General features: G+C 34.9%; 1 protein-coding gene across 3 annotated transcripts in view; it reads right to left on the bottom strand.

The window, feature by feature from the left end:
• COMMD10 (COMM domain containing 10) overlaps positions 1-24,749 on the bottom strand; it is a 69,252-nt gene that overhangs the window by 24,773 nt on the left and 19,730 nt on the right. The window contains exon 6 of one of the 3 annotated variants that reach the window (XM_081319821.1): positions 24,081-24,152. The exons of the other annotated variants lie outside the window; for them this stretch is intronic. Coding sequence (XP_081175947.1) covers positions 24,138-24,152 — 15 coding nt within the window. The 3' untranslated portion in view covers positions 24,081-24,137. Of the gene's footprint in view, positions 1-24,080; positions 24,153-24,749 lie in introns of those variants that run through there. 3 annotated transcript variants of the gene reach the window in all.

Raw genomic sequence — 24,749 nt, 5'->3', positions numbered from 1 at the left:
CAGGTGGAAAGAATGTTTAAAAAGTTTTAATAATTCTTTTAAATCATTATAATTCATGGCTTGGAATAAAAAAGATAAAAGTAGAAAAGATGAACTAATTATTTAGTTTGGATACATAAGTTAATGGCACAAAGGAACTTATCTAGAAATTCATTCTCACAGCAAGGGCTTGCATTCACTAATATGTCTTAGGAAGGACTCTTACAGTTAATTCTCTTATTTTCCACACATGACTCCATCATTATGAATATATGACCACAGTTTAAAGCTGCATGAACTCTTGAATAGATTTCAAATCAGCCAAACAATAATTACCTACTGCTCTGATATCGAGGTTTCTGCTGGTAGGTTTATAAAATGTAAGAACTGGAATTAATAACTTGGAATAGCAATTTCAAAACAAATTGTGCTAACTTTTCCTATAAAAGCCTGTGATCAAACTCAACTATTTCTTCTTATATATTATGTTAAGATCCATGTTTGTAAATGCATGTACAAAATTACATAGATGCACACTACACTGTTGATTTTTTTTTTCAACAAACGGAGGCAGTTTTGCCAGGCAGAGTAGTCAATGACTTAGAGATCAGAAGCTGGTAATGCCTAAGCCAAATATGGCTTTTTGAGGAACATCATCTGACTCCACTAGACTAGCAGAAGACAAAAAAGCTGAGTCAGATTGTTGGGGGCAATAAGCTGACTTTGTAATAATGCCGCTTGGGGGGGGGGGCAAGCAGGCATATACATAGAATGAAGGCTACTGCTAAGCTTGTAAGCCGCCCTGAGTCTTCGGAGAAGGGCGGGATATAAATGGAATTATATAAAAAAAAATAAGGAGCAGGCTTACATATGAACAAGCTGCTGTTGGAAAACAATAGCATAACCCCAATCTCGTACTGTCCTTTTCCAGGGGAAGCACCATACCAATCTTCTATTATTGTAAAGAAATGGCCTTCAAGATAGAGAAGGAAAGATTTTTTCTCCATAGGAACCTGGAATGTAAGATCCATGAATCAAGGATGGAGTCATTGAAGCAGTAGGCGTGAGCTTAAATGGACTCCAGAAGATGGTAGAGGACAGGAAGGCCTGAAGGAACATTGTCCATAGGGTCGTGATAGGTCGGACACGACTTCACAGCTAACAACAACAACATTGTGAGAAATTAGGAAGCATGGCGGGGGGAGAGAGAGAGAGAATGAATTCTGCTGCTAATTTTTAACAACTACAGAGAAGATTTTGGAAGCCATAAACAAGGAGGTTAGAGAGCTGCACCAGGCTGTGTGTATGGATTGGGCCTTCAGACTGTCCACTTACATCATCTTCCACAATCCCCTGTTCTATTTTCATGAGACTGCTGCTGCTGCGAAAAGGAGGCAAAGAAGCGTCAATTCATGAATCTCAGTTCACAGATCTTTGGGAACAATTTAAAAAAAGGGTAATATATATTTTAAACAGTAAAAGCAAGGAGAAGAACCATTTAGAATAACTAGCTTCATATTTAATCATTTATCTTTAAAAATAAAGTGCAATGATGTAACTTTAGTTTGTTTTGCAGTATTCATGAGAAGCTTTAGCACTGGGAACTGTATTGGGATCAAATGTCCAGATGAACATTTTTTAAAAAAAATTATTCAATTAAAGAATGGTTCTTAGTTTCTGTATGGACATGTCCCAGTAGGGTGTGGGGTTTTTTGTTTTGTGTTTTTTTTGGGGGGTGGGGGTGGGAATCTAGAACTGGTTTGCATCTTCTTCCAAGATGATTTTTTAAACTTCCCTACAGCTTTGGAAGTTCTTGGTTGTCTACCAAATGGGTACTAATGAGGTCTGACCTTGTAATCTTTTTCAAGTTAACCAAGATCAGTTAGAAATCTTTGGTTTTCCCATTCACACGTTTCAGAATAACATTTTATGTTGTGCTGCAACTCTGCACTATGCTTATTATATTTATTATATTATATTTATAGACTCATAAGAACCACTTAAAACCAACCTTCCTTTTCATAAGCAACATTCCAATTAAGTATTTGTAGCAAAAGCAGAAAGAGACCCAGTTTGGTACAGTGGGCAAGGCACCAGACTGTGAGTTCTAATCCTGCTTTGGGTATAAATCCAGCTAATGATTTTGGGCCAGTTACTCTCTGTCAGCCAAGGGAAGAAGTCAGTAGCAAAACATTTCTATAAACCTTGCCAAGAAAGTTGCAGGGACTTGTCCAGGCAGTCACCAGGAGTCAACAGGGATTCAAAGACACCAAAAAAACCCACAGAAAATGGAGAACGGAGGGAGGACAGAAAAAGAGAAAATATATATTAAACTCAGATTTCAAAAGCTTTTAAGAACTGAAAATATTGGACTTTGCTTCCTCTCAAAAGCTTCCATCTCAGTGAGTCACTGTAATTTTAAGAAGCTATGCCTAAAGCTTTATTTTTTTCTTTTCTCCTCCATTCTGATTATCTTTTGATTTGATAATTCACATTAAGTCTTCTGGCAAGAACTACGCTAACATGAGACACTCTAAGCTGAAAAGCGGAGTAAATATGTGTTCAATAAACAATTGCAGATGGTACAGAAGTCTGCTGGAAGTGTCCTTGAAAAGTTAAGTTTATTTTGACCACTTTCATAGTTTGGAGGGGGGGGAAATTCCCATCTGCTTGTGGAATTGGATGCTATCTTTTCTAACAAACAGACCACTATTGTAAGAATCTTTCTTTCTTTCTTTCTTTCTTTCTTTCTTTCTTTCTTTCTTTCTTTCTTTCTTTCTTTCTTTCTTTCTTTCTTTCTTTCTTTCTTTCTTCTAACAGTTCAATACAGGCAGTCCTCGACTTACTGCCATAACTGGGACTGGAATTTCCCAAGTTGATGTGTGGTTTTTATGACCATACTTACTGCAGTTGTTAAGTCAAACCAGCTTCCCTAACCAACTTTCCTTGTCGGAATACACGTGGGAATGTCACAAATCATGACCACATGACTAGAAGATGCAGCAACCATCAGAAATGTGATGTTAGGACTCAGGTTACCAAGATAGAGGCAGACATTTATTGCTCTGATTAAAGGGCACAACAAACGGCCCTACAACGGCCAGTAAGGCTCTACCTCACACTACCCTCTGGAATGAACTGCCTCCGGAGCTGCGGACAGCCCCTGACCTTCAATCCTTCCACCGTGACCTGAAGACATAGATGTTCCAACAAGCGGGCCTGGACTGACCATGGTTTTTAATTTGGTTTTTATTGTGTTAAATTGTCCCATATTTCTTACATTCATTGTTTAACTCTTTTTTTAATTTTTGTATTTTATGTCTCTTAATTTTTATTGTTGTGAGCCGCCCTGAGTCCTTAGGGAGAAGGGGGGCATATAAATTTAATAAATCCTAATCCTAATCCTACCCTGAAGGCAGCCACCTTCAGTCTCCCAAAGAAAAGCTAGTAAGCCATAAAAAAAGTCCAAAGAGAAGGTGCAAGCTCATGGGGCAAGGTTCAGGGGCAAGGTACAAAGGGCAAGGAAGTCCACGAGGCAAAAGGCAAGTCCACAAGGGAAAGGAAAGGCACAAGCAGAAGCACAAGTCAAAGCCGGGGGAGTGGGAGTGTGAGCCAAAACAAACAATTGTTCCTGACAAAGAAAATCTCCCCCCCCCCACACACACACACGGCTTCTCCTTAAGTCAACCCATAGCAGGTCTTCCTTGTGAGGACGACAGCCCTCCTTTGAGCTTGCCTCCGTTCCACTCTCCGTGCCCTTGGCTCAAGTGGGGGAGGTAGCTATTCCTCATCAGAGGGGATCTGCTGCCTATCAGCATCACTGCCTGTCTGTAGACCAGGGGTGTCAAACTGCGGGCTGGTTGCATCATGCAGAGGCCAGCTCTGGCAATGCGAAAAAACTCACGATACATCACGACACATCATGTGACATGACGAATTTGACACCCGTGCTGTAAACAATTCTCCCCTGTGTCTGTGAAGGTAGGTCTGGTCGACCAGCTCCCCCAATGCCTGAGGGGCCTGAGATAGCATCTTCCTCAGTCCCTGGCCTCTCCAAACATCCCCGTCGGACAGCCCTGGTTCCAACTCCTCCTCCTCAGAACAAGGCTCTGATTAAGCCATGACCTGCGAGCTGGTTGCCAAGTACTTAAAATGTGATCACATGACCACAGGTATGGTGCAATGGTCATAATGAGGATGCGCCATAAGTCACTTTTTCCAAGGCCATTGTAAGTTTGAACTGTTGTTAAATAAATGGTTGTATGTCAAAGACTACTTATATAAACTTCTCTGCTGACAGGCATAGTTGTGGGCCATTATCAGCCTTTCTCTCAAAAAGTTTTTTTTTTAAAAAAACCAACAACATGACATTAAATCTTTAAATACTCCACATGTAAATCCCTTCTACCTATGCCTTGAGGAAAGTATAGAATGGAAACAATATAATATTTGTTTTTACAAAATAATATTGACAAGAGTTATGACATTTCTCCCTCGGTTCCTTAAGCAAATGTTATCTTTCTCTTCAATTTTTAAACTATTTAGTGAGATATTTCAAGCTACCATATTACTTACTATATTAGTAAGTTTGGCTGATCAGATTTAATTGATTTAATCAGAACATTAAATAACCCATTACATACATTGAAATGTTTTAAGTACTTATCTTTAACACAATATCCCTTTTGAACTACTACTAACTGCAAAGGAGCAGTGTGCCATTAGTTCTTTAAAAAAACAAGTTGCATAAAACAGGATCAAACCAATCTAGCATAAAGCTAGATTCCAGACCAATTGTAATTAAGTAAGCCTATGCCATCTAACATTATTCAAAACCAAGTGATACTAGGCTCATCATGGTATTATCACATGCTTGTCATTATTAGAATCTTGGGGTGAGAGAAACATTTATTTATTTTGTATTCTGCTTTTATTAACTCAAGGCCGTGAACATATTCAACACATCTTCATCCTCCTATTTTCCCACAACAATAACCCTGTGAAGGGGGTTGGGCTGAGAGAGAGTGACTGGACCAAAATCACTCAACTGGTTCTCATGGCTAAGGCAGGTCTTGAAGTCATGGTCTCCTGTTTCCCAACCTGGTGCCTTAACCACTAGACCAAACTGGCTCTCATCAAATTAAGTCATCTTCTCTCTCTTTCTCTAGGACCTAGGAAGCAGGTCCGGAAAAAAAGAGATTTAAAAATGTATGCCAAGTTGCTGTATAGCTCAAAGACATGCTTTTCCTGCTTTCAATAGATTTGCCAATTATAAGTCACCCAACCAAGAAATAAGTACAAAGTATAGTAATCACCAGCTACTCAGCAGGATACAGCTTTCTTAAACTTCCCATTGCAGATTCCTTAATGGTAAGAAATATTGAAGTATATCTGCAATAATATTTGCAAAAACCGTTTTTACTTACATGTGAAACTATTGTGACACACACATGGGGGGGAATCTTTTATTTATTACTGTTTTATTACAGATACTGTATATCAGTTCCTTTCTTTGCCTGTCTAGCATAATTTCCTGTAAGGTTATTTGGGGATAAACAGATATATGTTTTTTAAAAAAACAAGTTTGAACTCTTTGGACCTGAGGAAGTGGACATGGTCCTTGTGACTGTGAGGTTGACCACCTGCTTAGATCCATATCTTCCTGGCTGGTGAAGGCTTCCTGATGATTGGGTTTGGGCAATGGTAAATTATTTTTAAAGAGAGGGATTGGTTCCATTGTTCCTTACAGAGGTGTTGGTCAGCTCCCTCCTCAAGAAGCCATTATTAGACCAACCACAAGACCCACCCATACCAGACAATTTTTATACAGTATCCAACATTCCTGTTTCAGGGATGTTTGTGGAGAAGATCTTCATTAACGATTTGGATGAGGGGATAGATGGGGAACTCATCAAATTTGCAGACGACACCAAGCTGGCAAGAATAGCCAATACTCCAGAAGATAGGCTTAAGATACAGAAGGATCTGGACAGACTCGAACACTGGGCACTATCTAACAAAATGAAATTCAATGGTGAAAAAAGTAAGATTCTACATTTAGGCAGGAAAAATCAAATGCACAGGTATAGTATAGGTGGTACCTTGCTCAATAGTAGTAACTGTGAGAGGGATCTCGGAGTCCTAGTAGACAATCACTTCAATATGAGCCAGCAGTGTGCTGCAGCTGCCAAAAAAGCCAACACAGTGCTAGGCTGCATTAACAGAGGGATAGAATCAAGATCAAGTGAAGTACTAATACCACTTTACAATGCTTTGGTAAGGCCACACCTGGAATACTGCATCCAGTTTTGGTCACCACGATGTAAAAAAGATGTCGAGACTCTAGAAATGGTACAGAGAAGAGCAACAAAGATGATTAGGGGACTGGAGGCTAAAACATATAGGGAACGGTGGCTGGAATTGGGTATGTGTAGTTTAACGAAGAGAAGAGTGAGGGGTGACATGATAGCAGTGTTTCAATATCTAAGGGGCTGCCACAAAGAAGAGGGAGTCAAGCTATTCTCCAAAGCACCTGAATGCAGGACAAGAAGCAACGGATGGAAACTAGTCAAGGAGAGAAGCAACCTAGAACTAAGGAGAAACTTCCTGACAGTTAGAACAATTAACCAGTGGAACAACCTGCCTCCAGAGGTGGTGAATGCTCCAACACTGGAGGTTTTTAAGAAGAGACTGGACAGCCATTTGCCTGAAATGGTATAAGGTTTCCTGCCTGAGCAGGGGGTTGGACTAGATGACCTCCAAGGTCCCTTCCAACTTCTTCTTCTTCTTCTTCTTCTTCTTCTTCTTCTTCTTCTTCTTCTTCTTCTTCTTCTTCTTCTTATTATTATTATTATTATTATTATTATTATTATTATTATTATTATTATTATTATTATTATTATTATTATTATTATTAGATGATTACACAACAGTTTCAGGGCATTCTGGTTGAAATAGGATATCTGTCCCCCTTTCAGGCCTAGGTATGGGATTGAAACAGCATTGGTCACACTTTTAGATGATCTTTGACAGGAGCAGGATGGTGGTAGAGATAGTCCTTGTTCAACAGCCACTCATTCAGCAACAGTTCAAGAGTTACAAAGGTGCTGAATATGTGGTACTTATGACCGGTCTTCAAAGTTCTGACCACTCTAGCACCTCCATAGTCATGTGATTGTGATCTGGGTACTTTGCAATCAGTTTGCATTTATAATGAATGCAGCATCCCATGGTTACATAATCACCATCTGCAATCTTTCCTACCAGCTTCCCACAAGCAAAGTCAATGGGGAAGCTGACAGGGAAAGTTGCAAGTCTCTTTGGTAAGTCACTTGCAGCCTTCCCAACACTGCAGCAAGCACTCCTGCCCCTGTGCACTCATTTCCACCTTACAGGCCCCAGGTGGACCATCCTCTACCCAGCAGCAGCCATCCCCAGCCCTGCCACACTTGCAGCAAATGGGAAATGGCAATGAATAAATCTCAATGTCAGTATCCTACAGAGGTTACCTCCACTTTTAAAGTTATGTTCCTGGTAGCATAGCATCTTAAAATATGTGGGAAGGTTATTTTAATCTATTTGTCATTTTTTCCAAAATGCCACTTGATTATGAATAATTAAACTGGACTGGACTAGATGCATGGTTGATTTTAGCAACAGAGTATCTCATATGTCCTAGATCTGCATCATATAATGTACATCTATGTGCACACAAACACTTTATAAACACATACACATATATGGCTATGCATGCATGTGCCGGCATGAATTATATGCATACACTGAATGACATTTTCCAACTTTGTTCCAGGAGCACAAAACTCTGTTCTTACATGTTTTTCTTTTTAATAATTTAGATAAATCTCACTGAGTTAACAGTAGTTAACCTAACGATACAGAAAGAATTTCTTAGTTCTTAGCTTAAGGCTTTAAAAGTATAACACAGAGATATATAGTAAGATGTGTTTTCAAATAAATCCATTTAGGACTCAATGTAAAAAATGAACACCATATTTTGATTTTCCATACGCCTAATATTTCACATTGAAGCTCATATTAGTTGGAAATGCTAGGGGCTAATAATTTTGAATTATAACCTTTTTTTTGATTAACCATTTATTTATTTCACTTTAGTGGCTTTGACTTCAGCAAAGGGCAGCACCCAGCTAATTTTGGTGGATCTCTGAAGTCAAGCAGAGTCAGCTATGGTTAATATTTGAATGTGAGTGCTAAGGTAATTGGCTCAACTAGGAAAGAAAGGGGGGGGATCACCAAAGGGAATGACAACCATTTCTGACAGGTTCTCAAAAACCTGCATGGAGGGAGTCATCATAAGTCAAGCTCAATTCAACAGCTCAACATATTTATCTTTTTCCCCCTTGTTTGGGCTCCTGTGTATAGCTATTATATTGTACCTTCTTGGCTTTCAAGTTTCAAAATATTATAGACATTACACATACCAATATATGGCATCATAAATTTATTTCAGCTGTGATATTCTTTGGTTTCAAAACATATTTTCCTTCTTTGTTTTCTTTAAAAAGGAGTTAGAAATGTAATTATTTCACAGCAAAAGTCAACAGTATTTTTAAGACAAAACAAATTCTATTTTATCTTACATAATAGCAAAGATTTAATTACCTATTCAAAAACTACCATGTGCCAAAACTGTTTTGTGAACAGTTGTCCCTCATCTCAAAAAGCAAAAAGAAAAAGAAAAGAAAAGAAAAGAAAAGAAAAGAAAAGAAAAGAAAAGAAAAGAAAAGAAAACCTGCGCGAAATGAAAACAAAAAAGGACTATTGGGGCAGGGGAGGATCAATTTGCTGTTGAAATCCCACTGGATAAGTCTATGTCCTTGTGCTAAATTAAAATGTTTCTTTGCACTGTGCCCAAAGCAGCATTTAAATAATGCTTTGTGTGTACTGTTGCAGAGTTACCATTATCCAATAGCTATGTGCTTATTTTACTACATGACAGTCGATACAAAGTAGCATTTTTTTAAAAAAAAATGTTTATCTGTGCATTCAGCAAAGATTCAACCCAAAACTTGAAAATACTTAAAATACTTGGCTATCCAAAATTATTTAATACACCACCATTGTCTGATTTTTGTACCTGTTGCTGAAAAGATAACTTTTCTAAAGTATGAATTTTAAAACATTAGGAGGCTAAATTCTTTATTTTGGTTTAGCATGGTTTATAATTTAAAGTAAATTATAGCTTAATTGTATGCAGACCATGCAACTATGACTTGTTCAGCAATAAATTATGGCTTAGTATAATGTGTGAACCCAGCCAAACTAATCGCTTGATCGGCACTCCATTCTAGATTATGGGTAAGTAGGGATTTTTAAAGGAGACTAATTAAAAGTAGAGACAATCCAGGAACACAGATGTAACACTTTTACTTCTCTCGTGCATTTATTCCAATCAGGCATATTTAGAAACTGTTCTCAAGAGACTTGTTTTACATTGTAATGGCTCCTTAATATAGAAATACATTAAGCCTTTGATCGGTAATAGGATATTTTGCATAAACATTAATAAAATACATAGCCATATATATCTTGTGCTGTACAGTACCCAATCTGTTACACAGCATCCCTGGTGGAACACACTATTTTTGCTTGAGTTTTTGCTAAAAGAATATTTTTCTTCATAAGCCTCTGATCAGGATATCTGGGAGCTACAAGACTCTGCTATGAATGAACAGGCCTGAATACCAAGTTAGAAAGAGGAAATCAAACTTATCAATAATCAAATTTATTCAAACATCATCGGTCTGTGTTTTGTTATTAATTTTTGGCCTGAATCTTTGAAAAACTCTTTGTAATTGAGAAAATCTTATTCCCACACTCTATAACATACTATCCAGGATAAATAAGGTACATTTTTAATTACTTTATTCCCCCCTCCCCCGATAAAGAACAAAGGATTAGTTTTAAAGAGGCAAGAGGTCAGAAATAGGAATAAACGGCTTCCCTCAACAAACTGGTGACAGTAACAGTGAGATTCTCCTAACATTTACAACATTTAACTTATAAAATAAATTTTTATATTTTAAATATAAAATATACATATAAATATTTAAATTATTTTTATTTATTTTATAATTTATAAAATATTTTTACAAATTAAATTTTATTTCATTAAATATATAAATAAAATATAAACATAAAATGTTTAATATTTATGTTGTAATCGTTTATTAAAAGAAATAAAATACACTTACAAAGTAACAAAGTAGCAGGAGAAGAAATCAAATAAATAAAAAACACACTCTCATCCTCCCAAAACAAATGTTTTGGTCATGATTCCTCTCCCTATCCCTTTCCATACATTGACTAATTGTATCTTAATAAAACCCTGGGCTGTGCAAATATTAAACATCAAATCTTGGACTTCAGATTTTGTTACCTATAATTAAGGTGAAATATGGTAAAGCGATACAATGAGAAAAGAACAGTTTTGTTTGAACAATTCCTAGATTCTCAGTTTAGATATCTAAAAGCTGACTGAAATATTTACCAAAAACCTGAAGAGCACACATTTTTAATACTAGTGAATGCTAAAATGCTATCTGAAATGCCAAAATATTGGATTAGTCCATAAATAGAAAACTGTATAGTCTATGCATAGAAAACTACAGACATCTATGAATTTCGATGGAGCCCTTTCTCTGGTACTTTCCTCTTTCTGATCCTTACTCTTGCCATTCAATCAAAGGATCTGAAAGAGGGACCTTGTAGTTGGGATCAGCTCTCCAGACAACCTGGATTCATAACCAAGCATAATTCCCTTTCAGCTCTCCCCATGGAAGCTAGGAAGCTAAAGGATATCTGCAAATGAAGTTATTGCCAACCTGAATCATACATTTTCTACTTGAAGCGATGTATTTTCTAAAAAGCAAGATTTTTCTTTACTAAAAATACTTTGTTCTTTTTCCAAATAAATATGTGTAAAGGAGAGATGGAGTTTATGTATCGAGTGTTTGTTTATAAGACCTATACCCAAGATTTTATTAGATGTGTGCATATTGAAATAAAGCCAAACTATTTTACATTATGTCAAGGATAAACATGGCACTAATTCAGAAATGACAGTGTGAAACTGGTTAGACTTTGTACAGAAAGAATTCAAAAACAAAAACAAAACCCTCAGCAATTTATACTGAGCTACATTTAATAAACCAGTAAGAATTATGATAACTTACCTGGAGACATTTGCTAATTTAGTTACCTTTTTAAAAAGACAGACACCCCTTTTCTTCCAGTATTCATTATTATAAGTTTCTGAACACAAGAAAGTAGGCAACGAAGAAAACCTCTAGATTATTTAATGCAATCATTCATTCATTCATCCATCATTAGAAACTAATGGAATAAAAAGATCTTTAGTCACATTAACTATAAAAGCTTTTAAAGTATCTCACCAATTTATGCATAGATGGCTCTTTCAAGTGACATTTAACTTATTGTTCTGCCTTACTGACATTTACTGAATGACCTACTTTGGCTGAAATTATTAGTGTGAAAAACTATCTTCAGTATTATGAATAATGTTGACCAGACACAATGTCTTACCTGAACAATATGCAAACATTGATGTCCCTGGTTGGAGAAGGTTAGTTATTCCAACATGACTCTCAGAAATTGGCAGTGATGAGCAATTCAGTTAGAAAAGGTTCAGAAGGACACGGAATTGAAAAACCAAAGTTGTGAAACCTCTTCCATTATACATCAGACACTGAAATATATCCTTACATAAAGACCAATGTGATACTGACTAAGTGACAATAAAGTGACAATAAAGTTATTGTTGTTGCTGCTGTTGTAACTCATTTGATACTGAAGAAAAGTTTTAGTTTATATGTATTTTTTAAAGCTCACTTTTCTTCGAAATTTCAACGTTGCATATATGAATGGCACTCTCTGTCTCCTTTCCTAACAGCTGTTTGAGATAGTTGAAATTGAGAAGTAGAGGTCAATGGCTTCCTGGCCAAGGTAAGAATTTTAATTTGCATCTTTCCTGCTCTATTTCAACACCCTAACTGAGTCTTCCCCATCTGCATTTCCTGAAGATATGTAGACTTTGTCCCAGAATGACCCAATTGTTGATGAAGAATTCTGGAACCCATATATTGACAGAATCTATATATCTGAAAGTGGAAAAAACTTTTATAGAATTCCTCTAATCACTACACAACTGTGGGTCTAATTTATGAAGAATTCCACCCATCCTTATAATGATGTTTTTCACAGTGCTTATTACCTAAATAATTACATAGTTTGTATTTTTAATTTTAATTTTTTAACTTTACTTTTTTCTTACAAACAAGGCACAATGCCTTTATTTTTGCAATCATTTCTTTCACTCTGTTATAAAGCAATACAAATTTAATGCAACACAGTACAGGTATTCAATAATGATGGGATTGTCAGAAACGAAGTGGTTGTGTGTGCATGAACCAACAGCCAACAATGGTCTTCGAAGTAGCCACAGAAAAATACAAAGAATGCAGCTGCTTTAATGCTTCAAGGAAAAAGATTTTATTTGTACTAATTTATTTGCATTCTTGGAAAAAGTTGATATATACATACCCGATGAATAATTAATAAAAGACAATATCGGTAATACTGGAAAATCTGACAGAATGGTTATTAAAAATAAAAAACGAAAAACTGAACTAGAACATTAATTGCAGCACTACAGCCAGCATCTTGGCCTGTTTTACCAAACCCTGCAGACACAACTGGTCATTACTCCAATCATAAAGCACCAAGTTGAACCTATCCTTGAATAAATAAATCAGTACTAAAGTAAACATGGAGACAAAGCAATCATTTTATGGGTTTGGAGGTTCAGAAGAACTGAAACAACACTGAGTATAACTTTCTACTCAGAGATCAGCTACATATTCCTCTATTTGTAATCTATCTCATATATCCACAGAGACAATTCACTACCTGTTTTTAGTCTGAAAAGTCACAGCTGATAAGGCCAAGATCAGTTGTTTTTAATGGAGTTTAATTAGGATGCCAAGTAATGATCTAATAAGAGTACTATGTTTACAATGCATACTGCCAAAAATGCTTAAATATACCTTCTTAAAGTTTCAAAACCATATCCTTGGAATAGCTTTTTTTTAAATCCTTTTCAATTAGAATCTGAGACCACAATTAAGAAAAAAAAGATAAAGAAATACAAAGATATCTTGTTCCCTAAATTGCAAAAACCTTGTTTAGCTCACAATCAAACTTGATTAAAACTACTCTTTACATTTTAATAAGCCCCCTGATGGAATTTATCCTACTTTGGCCTCTTAGTACATTTTTTACCTGGGTGGCCATCATTTAAATACTTTACAAAAGGGCCTTATTTAGTTCAAGCAGTGCAGAACAAGTTCCCATGAATGTGAATGGGCAAGGAAGTGCTTAGGGAGGAAAAACTGCCTCAAAAGAATAAACATAGTTACAATGGCTCACTATTCTAACAGGATACAAATTTCATCTAAGTACATAATTCAACATAATCCTGCTTTGTTTACATAGCAATTTTATGTCCAATACTGTACTAAATGTTGCAAGCATAATGCAGCTGTAATCACAGATATTTCATGGCAGGATTATCACTCATAAATGACTTTTCAGTTAAGATTTTGTATGAATAGGCTGGCATACAAGGTCTTCCCTCTGGATGATCATGATTTCAGATGATACTAGTTTGGACACAACTGAGAAAGGAAATTATTGCTGGCCTAATTATCACAGAAAATGATTTTGAAACACTCGGAAGTCTTGTCCATGTTTGTTCATTTGTTCTAATCCTATCAATAATGCCATAGACTCATAGAGCAAAATGATGAAACCCAATCTCTCTCTCTCTTTTTTCTCTCGTTCTCTCTGCTTGTCTGTCTGTGTCATCTATCTATCTATCTATCTATCTATCTATCTATCTATCTATCTATCTATCTAAAATGCACAAAACTAAACATTATGGTAAAAGCCAAACTTTAAAGAGTTATGTTTTACTTCAAAACAAAACCAATGAATGGTTGAAACAACACTAAATATAATTTTCTACTCAGGGATTAGCTACACATTAGATATTTATCTGATTTCCATTGGAACATTTCTTTACCTGTATTCATTTTGAAAAAGATCAAGATACTGTAAGTGTGATTTTCACTATTATCATTAAAGTTAAGAATAATACCTATATTGTGGATCTCCCAAATACTTCCTCACCCCCTAAGACACCCCTTGCTCCATTTAATGACCCATATGCTCATTTATCAGGGAGAACTGGGGCAGGGGTCACTAAATGAAGCTGTTCTGCTTAATGGCATGCAACCCCAATGGGCAGACTCCATTAAGGTTTTATAATGCAAGCAATCAAAGAAAACAAATTTCGCAGAAGAAGCAATGAGACACAAATATATCCTCATAGGGTTCAACAGGCTTTCTGGCCTACCATGGGTTTACAAAATATATACATTTCCCCACAGACCTCTGTTGCAAAAATTCTAGACTTACCTTTACTATCTTATCCTCTGAATTCATTAGAGTGGATTGAGCTGGATTGCCCACATTCTTCTTATGCTATATCATTTAACATGTTTTTCTCCTATTTCTACCAGAATACTATTTTTGAGAATGTTTTAAACAAGACGAAATACTATCAGATCAACTTTAATTCTCATGCCATTCACATATGAGCTAAATCAAAAGAGAATGCCCTGATAGTGATGTTTTAACCATCTCTGTTTAAACTATAATGAGCCACACATTATAGTTTTCCATCCTAAGTTATTTTATTTTCTTATTTCCCAAGTTAAACATCACGCTGTTTAGATTACCTGTCCTGCTGATGAAAAATGTAAGAAACTGCTGCTGTAGAAAATGTGGTTATGCATGAGGATATATTAGTCCATATTAATCAGTATGAAAAAAGAAAACAAAAGTTCATGTAAATGCTATCTGCTGCAGATTGGAGAAAATACTGAATTCATTTATCGCTGTTGACATGAGTATAATAAATTCATGTACAACTTACACACAGAACAGAACACAGTTTGTGAGTCTTGAAACCAGAACATCCACCTAATGAAAAAGGTAAGTGAAATAGAAAAGTTTTGAAATGGTACAAGAAATAAGAGAGTGTTTCTAGCGATGTATAAATTCTAGACTACAAAAAGTATATTCTTCGTGTATGTGGATTTTACTCAGAATGCAAAGTGTTTGACCTGATGCATCAGCAACCATTTTAATGTTTGGGTCAGAAATTCTCAAACTAGCAACTATTGAGAATTTTGCTGTTCATTTTATCTCTATAAATCACAATGCAATATAAATTGCTGAGGATTTGAGAGTGCATTATTAAGAACCAGAGCTTTAAGAGAAAATATACATCATATTAAATCCACCATGAGAAGCGTCTACAGTTTCTTTGTTTTTTGGGAAGAAATTATGATAAATGCTAGCCTGAAATGAATAATCTTTGATGCAATCAGATAGAGTGTGTATGTGTTGGTAGAGGGACAAGAAATAGTTACTGTGCACTGATATAGTGCTTTTATGATATCCAGATTGAATATCTAAATAATTAAAACAACAAATTGTTTTCATTAGAAACATAAGATTAATAGAACATTTGACAAATATTTCTGCAGAAATCAATGCTCATCATTGCAGTTTATGAGGTTTTCTCCTAGTTGTTGTGAATATCATATATATTGAACCATTAAACAACTCACTTAAAATTCTTAAAATTTCTTTTCCTTACAACATTCTCCTATTATACACATTTTTGTATAATATTTTTGAAAAAAAGTATTACTTCAAAGAATGCCAGTAATTATATGCTTGTTGTGAGACATGGATTATAATATTTCATTTGAAAAGAAACCCATGCTAGATTTCTGTTATTCTTAAATTCTAGTCATCAAACTAAGATGTCATGTTAATAAGAAAAATCTGTTAATTTATCTGGAATAAGACTTTCAATTGGACAGAAAAATAAACTATTTCAAACAAAAAGAATGGAATATTCTAAACAGGGCCATAACATGGTACATGTGTGTTTGTGTATTTTTTAAATTTAATGTGATATATAAATCCTGCTTCTTTCTTGGGGTGGATTCAGATACAATGCTAAACTAAGCATAAACAAATCACTTGGTGGTTTAGGATTATATCCATATCAAGCTCACAAAGGTCATGTAACAGCAATTGGAGAAAAGCAGAATGGATACATAGATAATATTCTGAGATCTGCATATCCCAGGGCAAAAGACCAAATATTTTGTTTGTTTCAAATTTATAATTTTCTCAAACAAATCTAATAGCATGCTGCAATGTGGGATACTGTTGTTTTTAATTACCCTGGTCATATACTTTAATTTTCTTCAATACTTAGGAACCAACTATAAGCTCCAATGATTGATACTATATATTTCTGTAGCACTTGCATGTAAAGCCTTACAAATATATTTTTATTATTTTTTAAGATATAAGACATGGGGGGAAATTTTCTTTGTATCTTTACAAAAGTGACAAGAAACTGTATAAAGGAAAGAAATATGAAATTATTTTACTTGTTTGAAATTAATATATATATTCTACTATTTCTGATAAATCTTAATGGACCTTTGCTGAATAACACTAAATGATGAGCCTTTCTTATTTGTTAATAGATAAAGTATGAGATATGGAATAAAAAGATTTCTGGTTGAAACATTAGAGAAGGTGTTAAGTTATTGAAAATGTTTGTACTTGTCTTTTTATATATTTTCCCCTTTCCCCTTTTTCTTTTTCTCTCTGCATTTTTTACTTTTTCTTCCTTTACATATTTCTCATTTTGTATTTTTACGTATTGTATTTTTAAACTTGAAGAAATATTATTATACAAAATAGAGCCTCATAAATGTTATCTAAATATTGAAATAAATAAATAATTAAGGCCATCCAATCAGAACCTCATTTTCAATCAGCCTTTCCAAAGTACTGTAACTACTTTTAAAAGTACTGTAACTAAATAATAATTCTTTACTGTCTTACATAAGATCAATATAGAAGATGTTGTCAGGCATTCCATATCACAGGCATCCTTACAGAGAAAAATTCCCTTTGGGCCTATATCCCTTTTATTTCTCATTGGGAACATAAGTCTTCCCCTTTGTGTTCACAACACAAGCCAGGTAGATTCATCTTGAAATTCTGGTTTAGCTTGAGATGGCAATGTACAACTGAGTTCCATTAACGTTTTGATGAAACTTTATCCCAAACCTCCTCAGCTGCTTCATATAGATATTAAGCAGAAAAGGGTAAATTGCTAAGCTTCACCACTCGTTCCCTATCACTACTAACATGAACCATCATAGTAGAAATGGAAGAACTACAAAATGGCGCCTCCAATTCCCAGTTTCAGTGGGTGGTTTGAGAAGGAAACTATGGTAGAGGTACTACTTGCTTAAGGGCTCTTGACGTTCTGACCAAATTACAGGCATGCAACTTTAAAACAAGTTGAGAGTATTCTTTCTCCCTATTCTTCAGTTACGTATCAATAAAAAGGTACTGCTTTCCATAATACTGCTAGATAATAATTAGGAATATGCAAAGTTCTACCTGTCGATGAAAAATCCATGGCTAATAGTATGCAATGGAAGAATGGATTTGCTGTTAAACGTAATACTGAAAATATTTGAAGATATGTTTTTGGGGGGGTGCTTATTTGTAGCAACAGCAGCAATATTACAAACATAAAGCCAACATTTTTGTAAAAATAGCTCATCCGCTGGGCAGATCAAAGCTATTTATTCCTTCTTTCTGAGCTTTTACTTTGTGTGCAAAAAAAACCCCCTTCTATATACTGTGAGAGTAAAAGAAAAGATAAAGCTGGGAACTGCAAAGTGTTAAAGGGATGCTTTAAAATGTTCCTGTTTTGGTAAAACATCATTGTCAGATTCTAGCCAGAGTTCTTTTGAACCAAGTCTGACAGCCCAAAGTTGGATGGCTACATTGGAGATCCAATGCCAATTCTCTAGCTTTAAGTACCTTCAAGCCAACACTCATCTCAATGGGTGGGGGAGTTTGTTTAGCCCTTAGCTCTTCTTGCACCTGCGCTTTACTTTCATCATTCTTGAAAAGTAACAAGGATTAAAGGTGTGATTCATTTCACCTTATTGCCTTTAACTGGACAACTGCTAAGCAAACACAAGTAACATTTTGTACTTGTGCTGGTATAAATGCCTCCAGTTTCTCCAGATTCAGTCTGTTTATTGGCCAAGAAAAGGACATATGGAATAATGCTGAATCATTTACCTCATGCCTCTCTAGGAGCAACAACATAACCTCTATATGTAGAATCCATGTGAGTAAAGTAGCCCAGTATGTAATAGACAAAACCCAATCTATCTATTCAGCTGGATATCAATCCTTTTCCTTATGAGACTACAGTTTTCATCTGGGAACAGATATTTTTTTTGGCACTTTATTTCTCTTCCTCCCCACATTGTCCCTTGTGTTCTCCAGATCTACTCTGAAGGGAATTCTAGATTTCAATATTATTTTGGAAGGATAAGGCAATTGGGAGGGCATACATAATAGGCAAATGGATTTGCCAACAGTGGATATTTCACAAGTACTGTAGATGACAACACTATACCCAAGGACACACTTATAACAGTATATGAGGTCTGTATTTTGACAGAAATGAATTAAAGAAATTACGAAGAACCACCTATATAATCTTATATTGTCAACCCCACTGATTTGGACAATATCCTACTAATAATAGCTCCTGTATTTTCTAAAAATTCATAATGCATGAAACAGTAATTAGGCTGGCTTTCTTAAAAGAAACAAAAAAAAGCCAATTAGCTTCTAAAGGGGGTAGAGAAAACACAGGAGGAAATAATTATTTTCATTGCTATATGGGCTCAGCCTAAAAACTAGCTGCCATTAGATATAGTGAAGGTGGGATGAAATAGCTCAAAAGGCAGCATATTGAAAAAAATGTTTATACAAAGACTCACTATAACTCTTAGTAAGTGATAGAAGCAAGATAAAAAGGAATTACAAACTTAGGAAAACGTAATTCTCATTTAAAATATAATTGTCATGTTTCTTATCAATTCAGTTAGTGTTCATTATTAATTATGAATATTATATTTGAAATAGTTTTTGACTAACTAAAAATGAAATATTTTTGTCAGTAGAGAAAATGAACTTACAGCAACCTCCCACCAAAAGAATCACTGATTATAAAATGTGTTTTTAAAAGTAAGCTATTTGAGCAAAATATTAATTTTCATTTCTGGTAAATATGATTATTTAGATTTTATCAGGCAGTAACTAAAAAAAGCACTGACCAAACATACTGCTTCTTTGTATTTGCACTGTAATTTTATCTGACTTTATTTGAATCAAAACCATCAAGAAGACTATATAAGATAATTAGCTGATCTTTAATGAGTTGTTCATTCTGCATTGCAATGCTCTACCTCAGGGGTGTCAAACTGGCAGCCCACGGGCTAGATGCGTCACGTGCAGGTCATGCCCACCCCAACTCCACAAAGGAAAAAAAACATTGCGATATGTAATGATACGTCAGGTGATATAATCAAGTTTGACACCGAGCGCTCTATCTAGTAACACATTGTTACTCTCTTATCATTCAGATAAAGGAATCCTGTACTAATTCCACTGAAATAAATCAAATTACCCAGCATAATGGATTTAACTATCTGGTACATATTATCAAGTATAAATAAAGGCAGTCAGATCAATGAGATCCATGAAATGGTGCTAGTGTTGTAACTATTGTTGTCCTCAACCGCCTCTCCATGTATATTCATTACTATTTTGGGTCACTACTGATTACAATTAACTACTATAATATATATATCTAAGCCACATGTTTACAACAGAGATATTGGGAGAAAAGCAAAAAACCTGGTAAGATTTTGGCTAATTGCTTAAAACAAAAAAAAAAATAGGGCAATGATTCAATTATATATTTCATTATTAGAAATGAAATGTATAAAACTCCAGTGGAATAAACTGTTGATTTTCAAATTTTATTCAGAATTATAAACCAGAATGTATCAAATGAAGCTATACAGGCCTTTAAAATTTTTGACTAAAACTTGAGTTTTTAACTTCAACTAACCACCCAGATTTAAGAGATGGGCAGCCATAACTGGAGTACATCCCTTTTTGTAGCAGATATTTACTACTTTTCACATTTTCTGAAGAAATAAAGTGATCCCAATAGAAGAGATTATCTGCTGAGCTTGGGTGTTTGCTTGCAGAGATTTCATTACCAATTAGGCACAGTAATTGCAGTGTACTGAGGTTACCTAGTTCAATAATGAAATGTCAACAGAACCCAACAGAATTGAAATGAGGTTAGGGCAAAAGAAAACTGTACTTTAATGCTAAATTTAATTTGGTCAAGTTTTTCATTTAAAAACATGTTTTCATTGTTCAATATGGTTGAAATACAAAAATGCCATGATGTTAAGGCTTTGGAATCAAGGAAGGAATAACATCACTGTTAGACATCCACTGTCACTGTTGCATTACAGCAGGGGTGTCAAACTTGCAACGTCACATAACATATCCCGACATATCGTGACTTTTTTTCTATTGCCAGTAATGGGGTAGGCGTGGTTTCGCCATGACGCATCAGGCCTGCAGGCCGGCAGTTTGACACCCCTGCATTACAGCATGGTCCAACAACTGTGAAACAGGCTCTTTCAGTTATTTTGAAACTGTTTTCACCTTGAAACATTTCCACAGTAATTGAACTAGGACAAACTGTTTCACTCTCAAAATTTAGTTCCAAACTAAAAAAATAGTGTTTTGTAACTTGAAGTGTATACAAATTGTTTGCACATGTCTATTACCAAATTGTTCCTAGGTTGGCTAAAATAAAATTTTGTTTCATAACATAAAAAAATGTTACTAAAATCATGTCCGTTTACTTTAAATCTGACACAGAGATTCCAAATAAACATGTCTAGAATTGAACTGCAAGGATTACTTGTGAATTAAAAGCAATACTTTTACATTAAAGATAAAGAAATATAAAAAATAGAAACTATGCAAATGAAAACAATAATTTTGAACATACTGTAGAAAACTGATTATTTATTCTTCTATTTACTTGCTCTACATCCTGGCTTGCTGCTCTGGAAAACCTTATAGTGACTTAGTTTGTCTTCTGTTTAAAATTCTTCCCACAAATAAAGACTCCTGTACTGTCACTATTTAATATAATTTTCAGAAAACTAAATTATATTTTGTCATTAAGATGATTTCATGAAAGCATCTTGGGGAAAGGTAGATTAAATACAAAACAGAGCATTTTATCATGATTATTTCTACCAGAAGGTATTAGATCTGAATTTATCAAAATTGCTATTCATCATTTCATCAGTGCTAGTTTTATAGTTTAAATTTTACATGGATTCTGGCCTTGACACAAATATAATAATACTGATAATATTAAGCTCCAGATAAGTTGGAATAAACTCCTAGAGAGGATCACGCTAGCAAAGAACTGCAGTCCAATACATCTGAAAGGCACAAATTATTAATTATTATTATTGTATTAGCATTAATCAACTAGTCCACACAGTTCAGTTCTTTCATAATTCAGCTCAATCAGTCAATTTGTTTTTCCCCCCCAAAATAAATAAATTTAAAACTTGATCATTTTTTCCACTAATGGAGTATATCAAAAAGTAGCAAATTCCCATATGATGGTAAGGTTTATTATTTCTATTTTCAACCAATCTCATTTTAAATGGAAAAAAGCCAATTTTAGGAATTTAACTATGGGCCAGTTTGGTGTAATGGTTAAAACATCAAGCTAGAAACTGAGAAATCTATGAGTTCTAGTCCTGCCTTAGGTACAAAGCCAGCTGGATGATCTACAGCAGGTATGTCAAACTGCCGGCCCGCGGACTGGATACATACCAAAACCGCGTCCACCCCATTGCCAACAATGGGGGGAAAGTCACAATATGTCGCGCGATGTCACATGATGTCGCGGGTTTGACATGCCTGAACTAGGGCAATCACTTTCTCTCACCTCTAAGAAGCAGGAAATGGTAAAGCACTTCCAAAATCTTGCCAAGAAAACTGCAGGCAGTCACCCAGGATCAAAACTGACTTAAAGTCCCCCATTCCCCCACCAAAAAAAAAAAAGAGCAAAGGGAATCAATACCCCTATAGTTAGTTTCTGCTCTTGTGGTCACTCTGTGAAGTGGAACACCATGTGAGTCAAGCTACCATGGAGTTAGTTTCCTCATTTGGATCCATTAATTATTATCAATAGAGCCAAGATAAATTATAACTATTCAAATTCACATTTCTTAAATAGGGAGATTATTGACATGTGAGCCATGAAGGGACAATGTTGGATTTTAAAATTATTATTATTATACCTCTGAGGAGAAATCTCTGGTATCAGACTATTCTGTTTAGTAGTGGCTCACTAATGGAACAGAAAAGAAAACACACAAATATACATACTGTAAACTGCAACCATCACATCTCAAAAATGCTGCTCCATTGATGGGGTTTAACAAAAGAGATAAGTGTTGCTCATTATTTGCTTTTGCAAAAACATTTTCAAAGGATTGAGGTATTTTAGGATGAGCAATATCTTATCCATCCTAACTTGGAAATATGGAGGCCAAAAAGGCATAGTACAAAGATTTAGAGTGCTCACTGTCTTTGCCTGATGCAGGGTCCTTCCTTTCGTTCCCATCCAGCAATAATAATCTAAAATGATTTTATTAGATTAACTATGACAGATTTTTTAAAAGAAGAAATCTAAGCTAATAAAAATTTGTAGATTTGCAATCTCTTGATATTCCTTCAGTTAGAGAGTTTATTCATTTTACAAATATAATTCAGACACTAAAATGTTTTTTGCCTTTCAGACATTAATTTTAAATATCTCTTGAAGTATTTATTATGTTTCAAATACAAATAAAAATTAAACAAATATTTACTATTTTAATTTCATGTAAAGACATTAGATCTGAATACTAGCCACTGTCCTATTATATGCAGATTAGAAACGTAAATACAGTTTCCCTCAGCTACTTAAATCCACAATTGAGTCAATATTATTGGGGGGGAGGGGGAAACACACCCAAACCATCAAAGAAACTTTAAAGAGCTCTATCGCCCTCTAGTGAGCCAATGCAATGAATTTATGTCAAGGAGTATTGAAACAAAAGTTACTACGGTATTAGTAAACCCATGCATTTTAGAATTTATAAATAATATATCCCTGAGGTAGAATTAATCTTAATTACAGAAAGATAAATGTATCTAAGAACATATGAAAACAAGTTGTGTATGGTCCATAAAAGCAAGAATTAAATCAAAGCAAGAATTGATTTCCAAAGGGAATCATCTCTTCATTCCAAGAAGCAATATACTTTTATAAAAAGCTTTCTATTTAGGATGTTTATACTTCCCAATATAAAGTAACTCATCATTTCTAAAAATTGGTATTTGCAGAGTCCCTTTAAATTAGCCATTATGTGAATACAAATTAAGAGGTTCTATTTGCTTATCATCAGCCTCTGTGTCAATAAGGCATAAGTGAGCTAAGCAAAGCCACAGCCAATAATGCAAAGACCATCTTTTGGTCCAATGGTGCATAATGGAAAAATCTGCTTTAGGGCTTTTTCTTCCTTGGAGACCAAAGTTGCTACCACTGTCCATTTATCTTAAGATTTTGAGCGAACCTATTCCCATAGTACAAATTAGTAAAAAAAAAACTTTTCCACTTAATACAATGTTTCCATTTGCACAATTTCTCTACCATCCCAGCCTTTTGATTCTGGACGTATAAATCTCAACAAGCAATCTCAAAATCAAATTATTTATTTAATCAATCACAATAATAAATACAGCTATTGACCTTCAGTATTACCCCTTCAGTCAGGAGTTAAGGATATGCACTAACAGCTATTGCTGTGTTTGATTTCTTTCTATGTGTCATTAATCTTTAGTACCTGCAGTTGCATCATGCCATTTGTTATCAGATTCTTAGCCCACAGATGTTTTGAATCCACAGATGTTTTAGGTGTTCAAGTTACAAGCTACATATAACTGCAATTTCTTCCAAGCTATGAGGAAAAACCCTTGAGGTTACAATGTAAGTAAGAAGGTACATGTAGAGCTGTTCTTTGTAACTTCCAATAAGCTTCGTAACACAATTGTTCATTTCTTCAAATAAACGGTATAGGGAACATTAAGCCATCGATCCACTATTGGCACAAGTTTCTGTCTGCCGCAGGCATAATCTAAAATGATTTCACTTACAAAGCTTTTAAAAATTTGGATTATATGTAACACTTTGATACTGATTCACTCCTAGATTCTTCCATTACCTTTAAGTTCAACTTATTATAATGGTAAGATTCTTGATTTAGCTGTGTGCCAAGTTCAAATAGGTAAATATGGAGCAGGTGTTGTTGCCAATTCCTCTATATCAGCTAATTCTGCTGATTGCCAGGAGTTCGATTTTGACCAGCTGAAGGTTGACTCATCCTATCATCCTTCCAAGGTCAGTAAAATGAGGACCCAGATTGTTGGGAGCAATATGCTGATTCTGTAAACTGCTTAGAGAGGGACTGTAAAGCACTATAAAGTGGTACATAAGTGTAAGTGCTATTGCTATTGCTACATCTGCAGATTTTTTTTTGCATAAACATCCATCAACATTTAAATCAAATTGC

This window comes from Vipera berus (genome assembly GCF_964194415.1).
Source record: "Vipera berus genome assembly, chromosome: 2".
NCBI classification, from domain to species: Eukaryota; Metazoa; Chordata; class Lepidosauria; order Squamata; family Viperidae; genus Vipera; species Vipera berus.
Note: the sequence above shows the minus strand (reverse complement) of the source record. Positions and strands in the feature narration are given on the sequence as shown.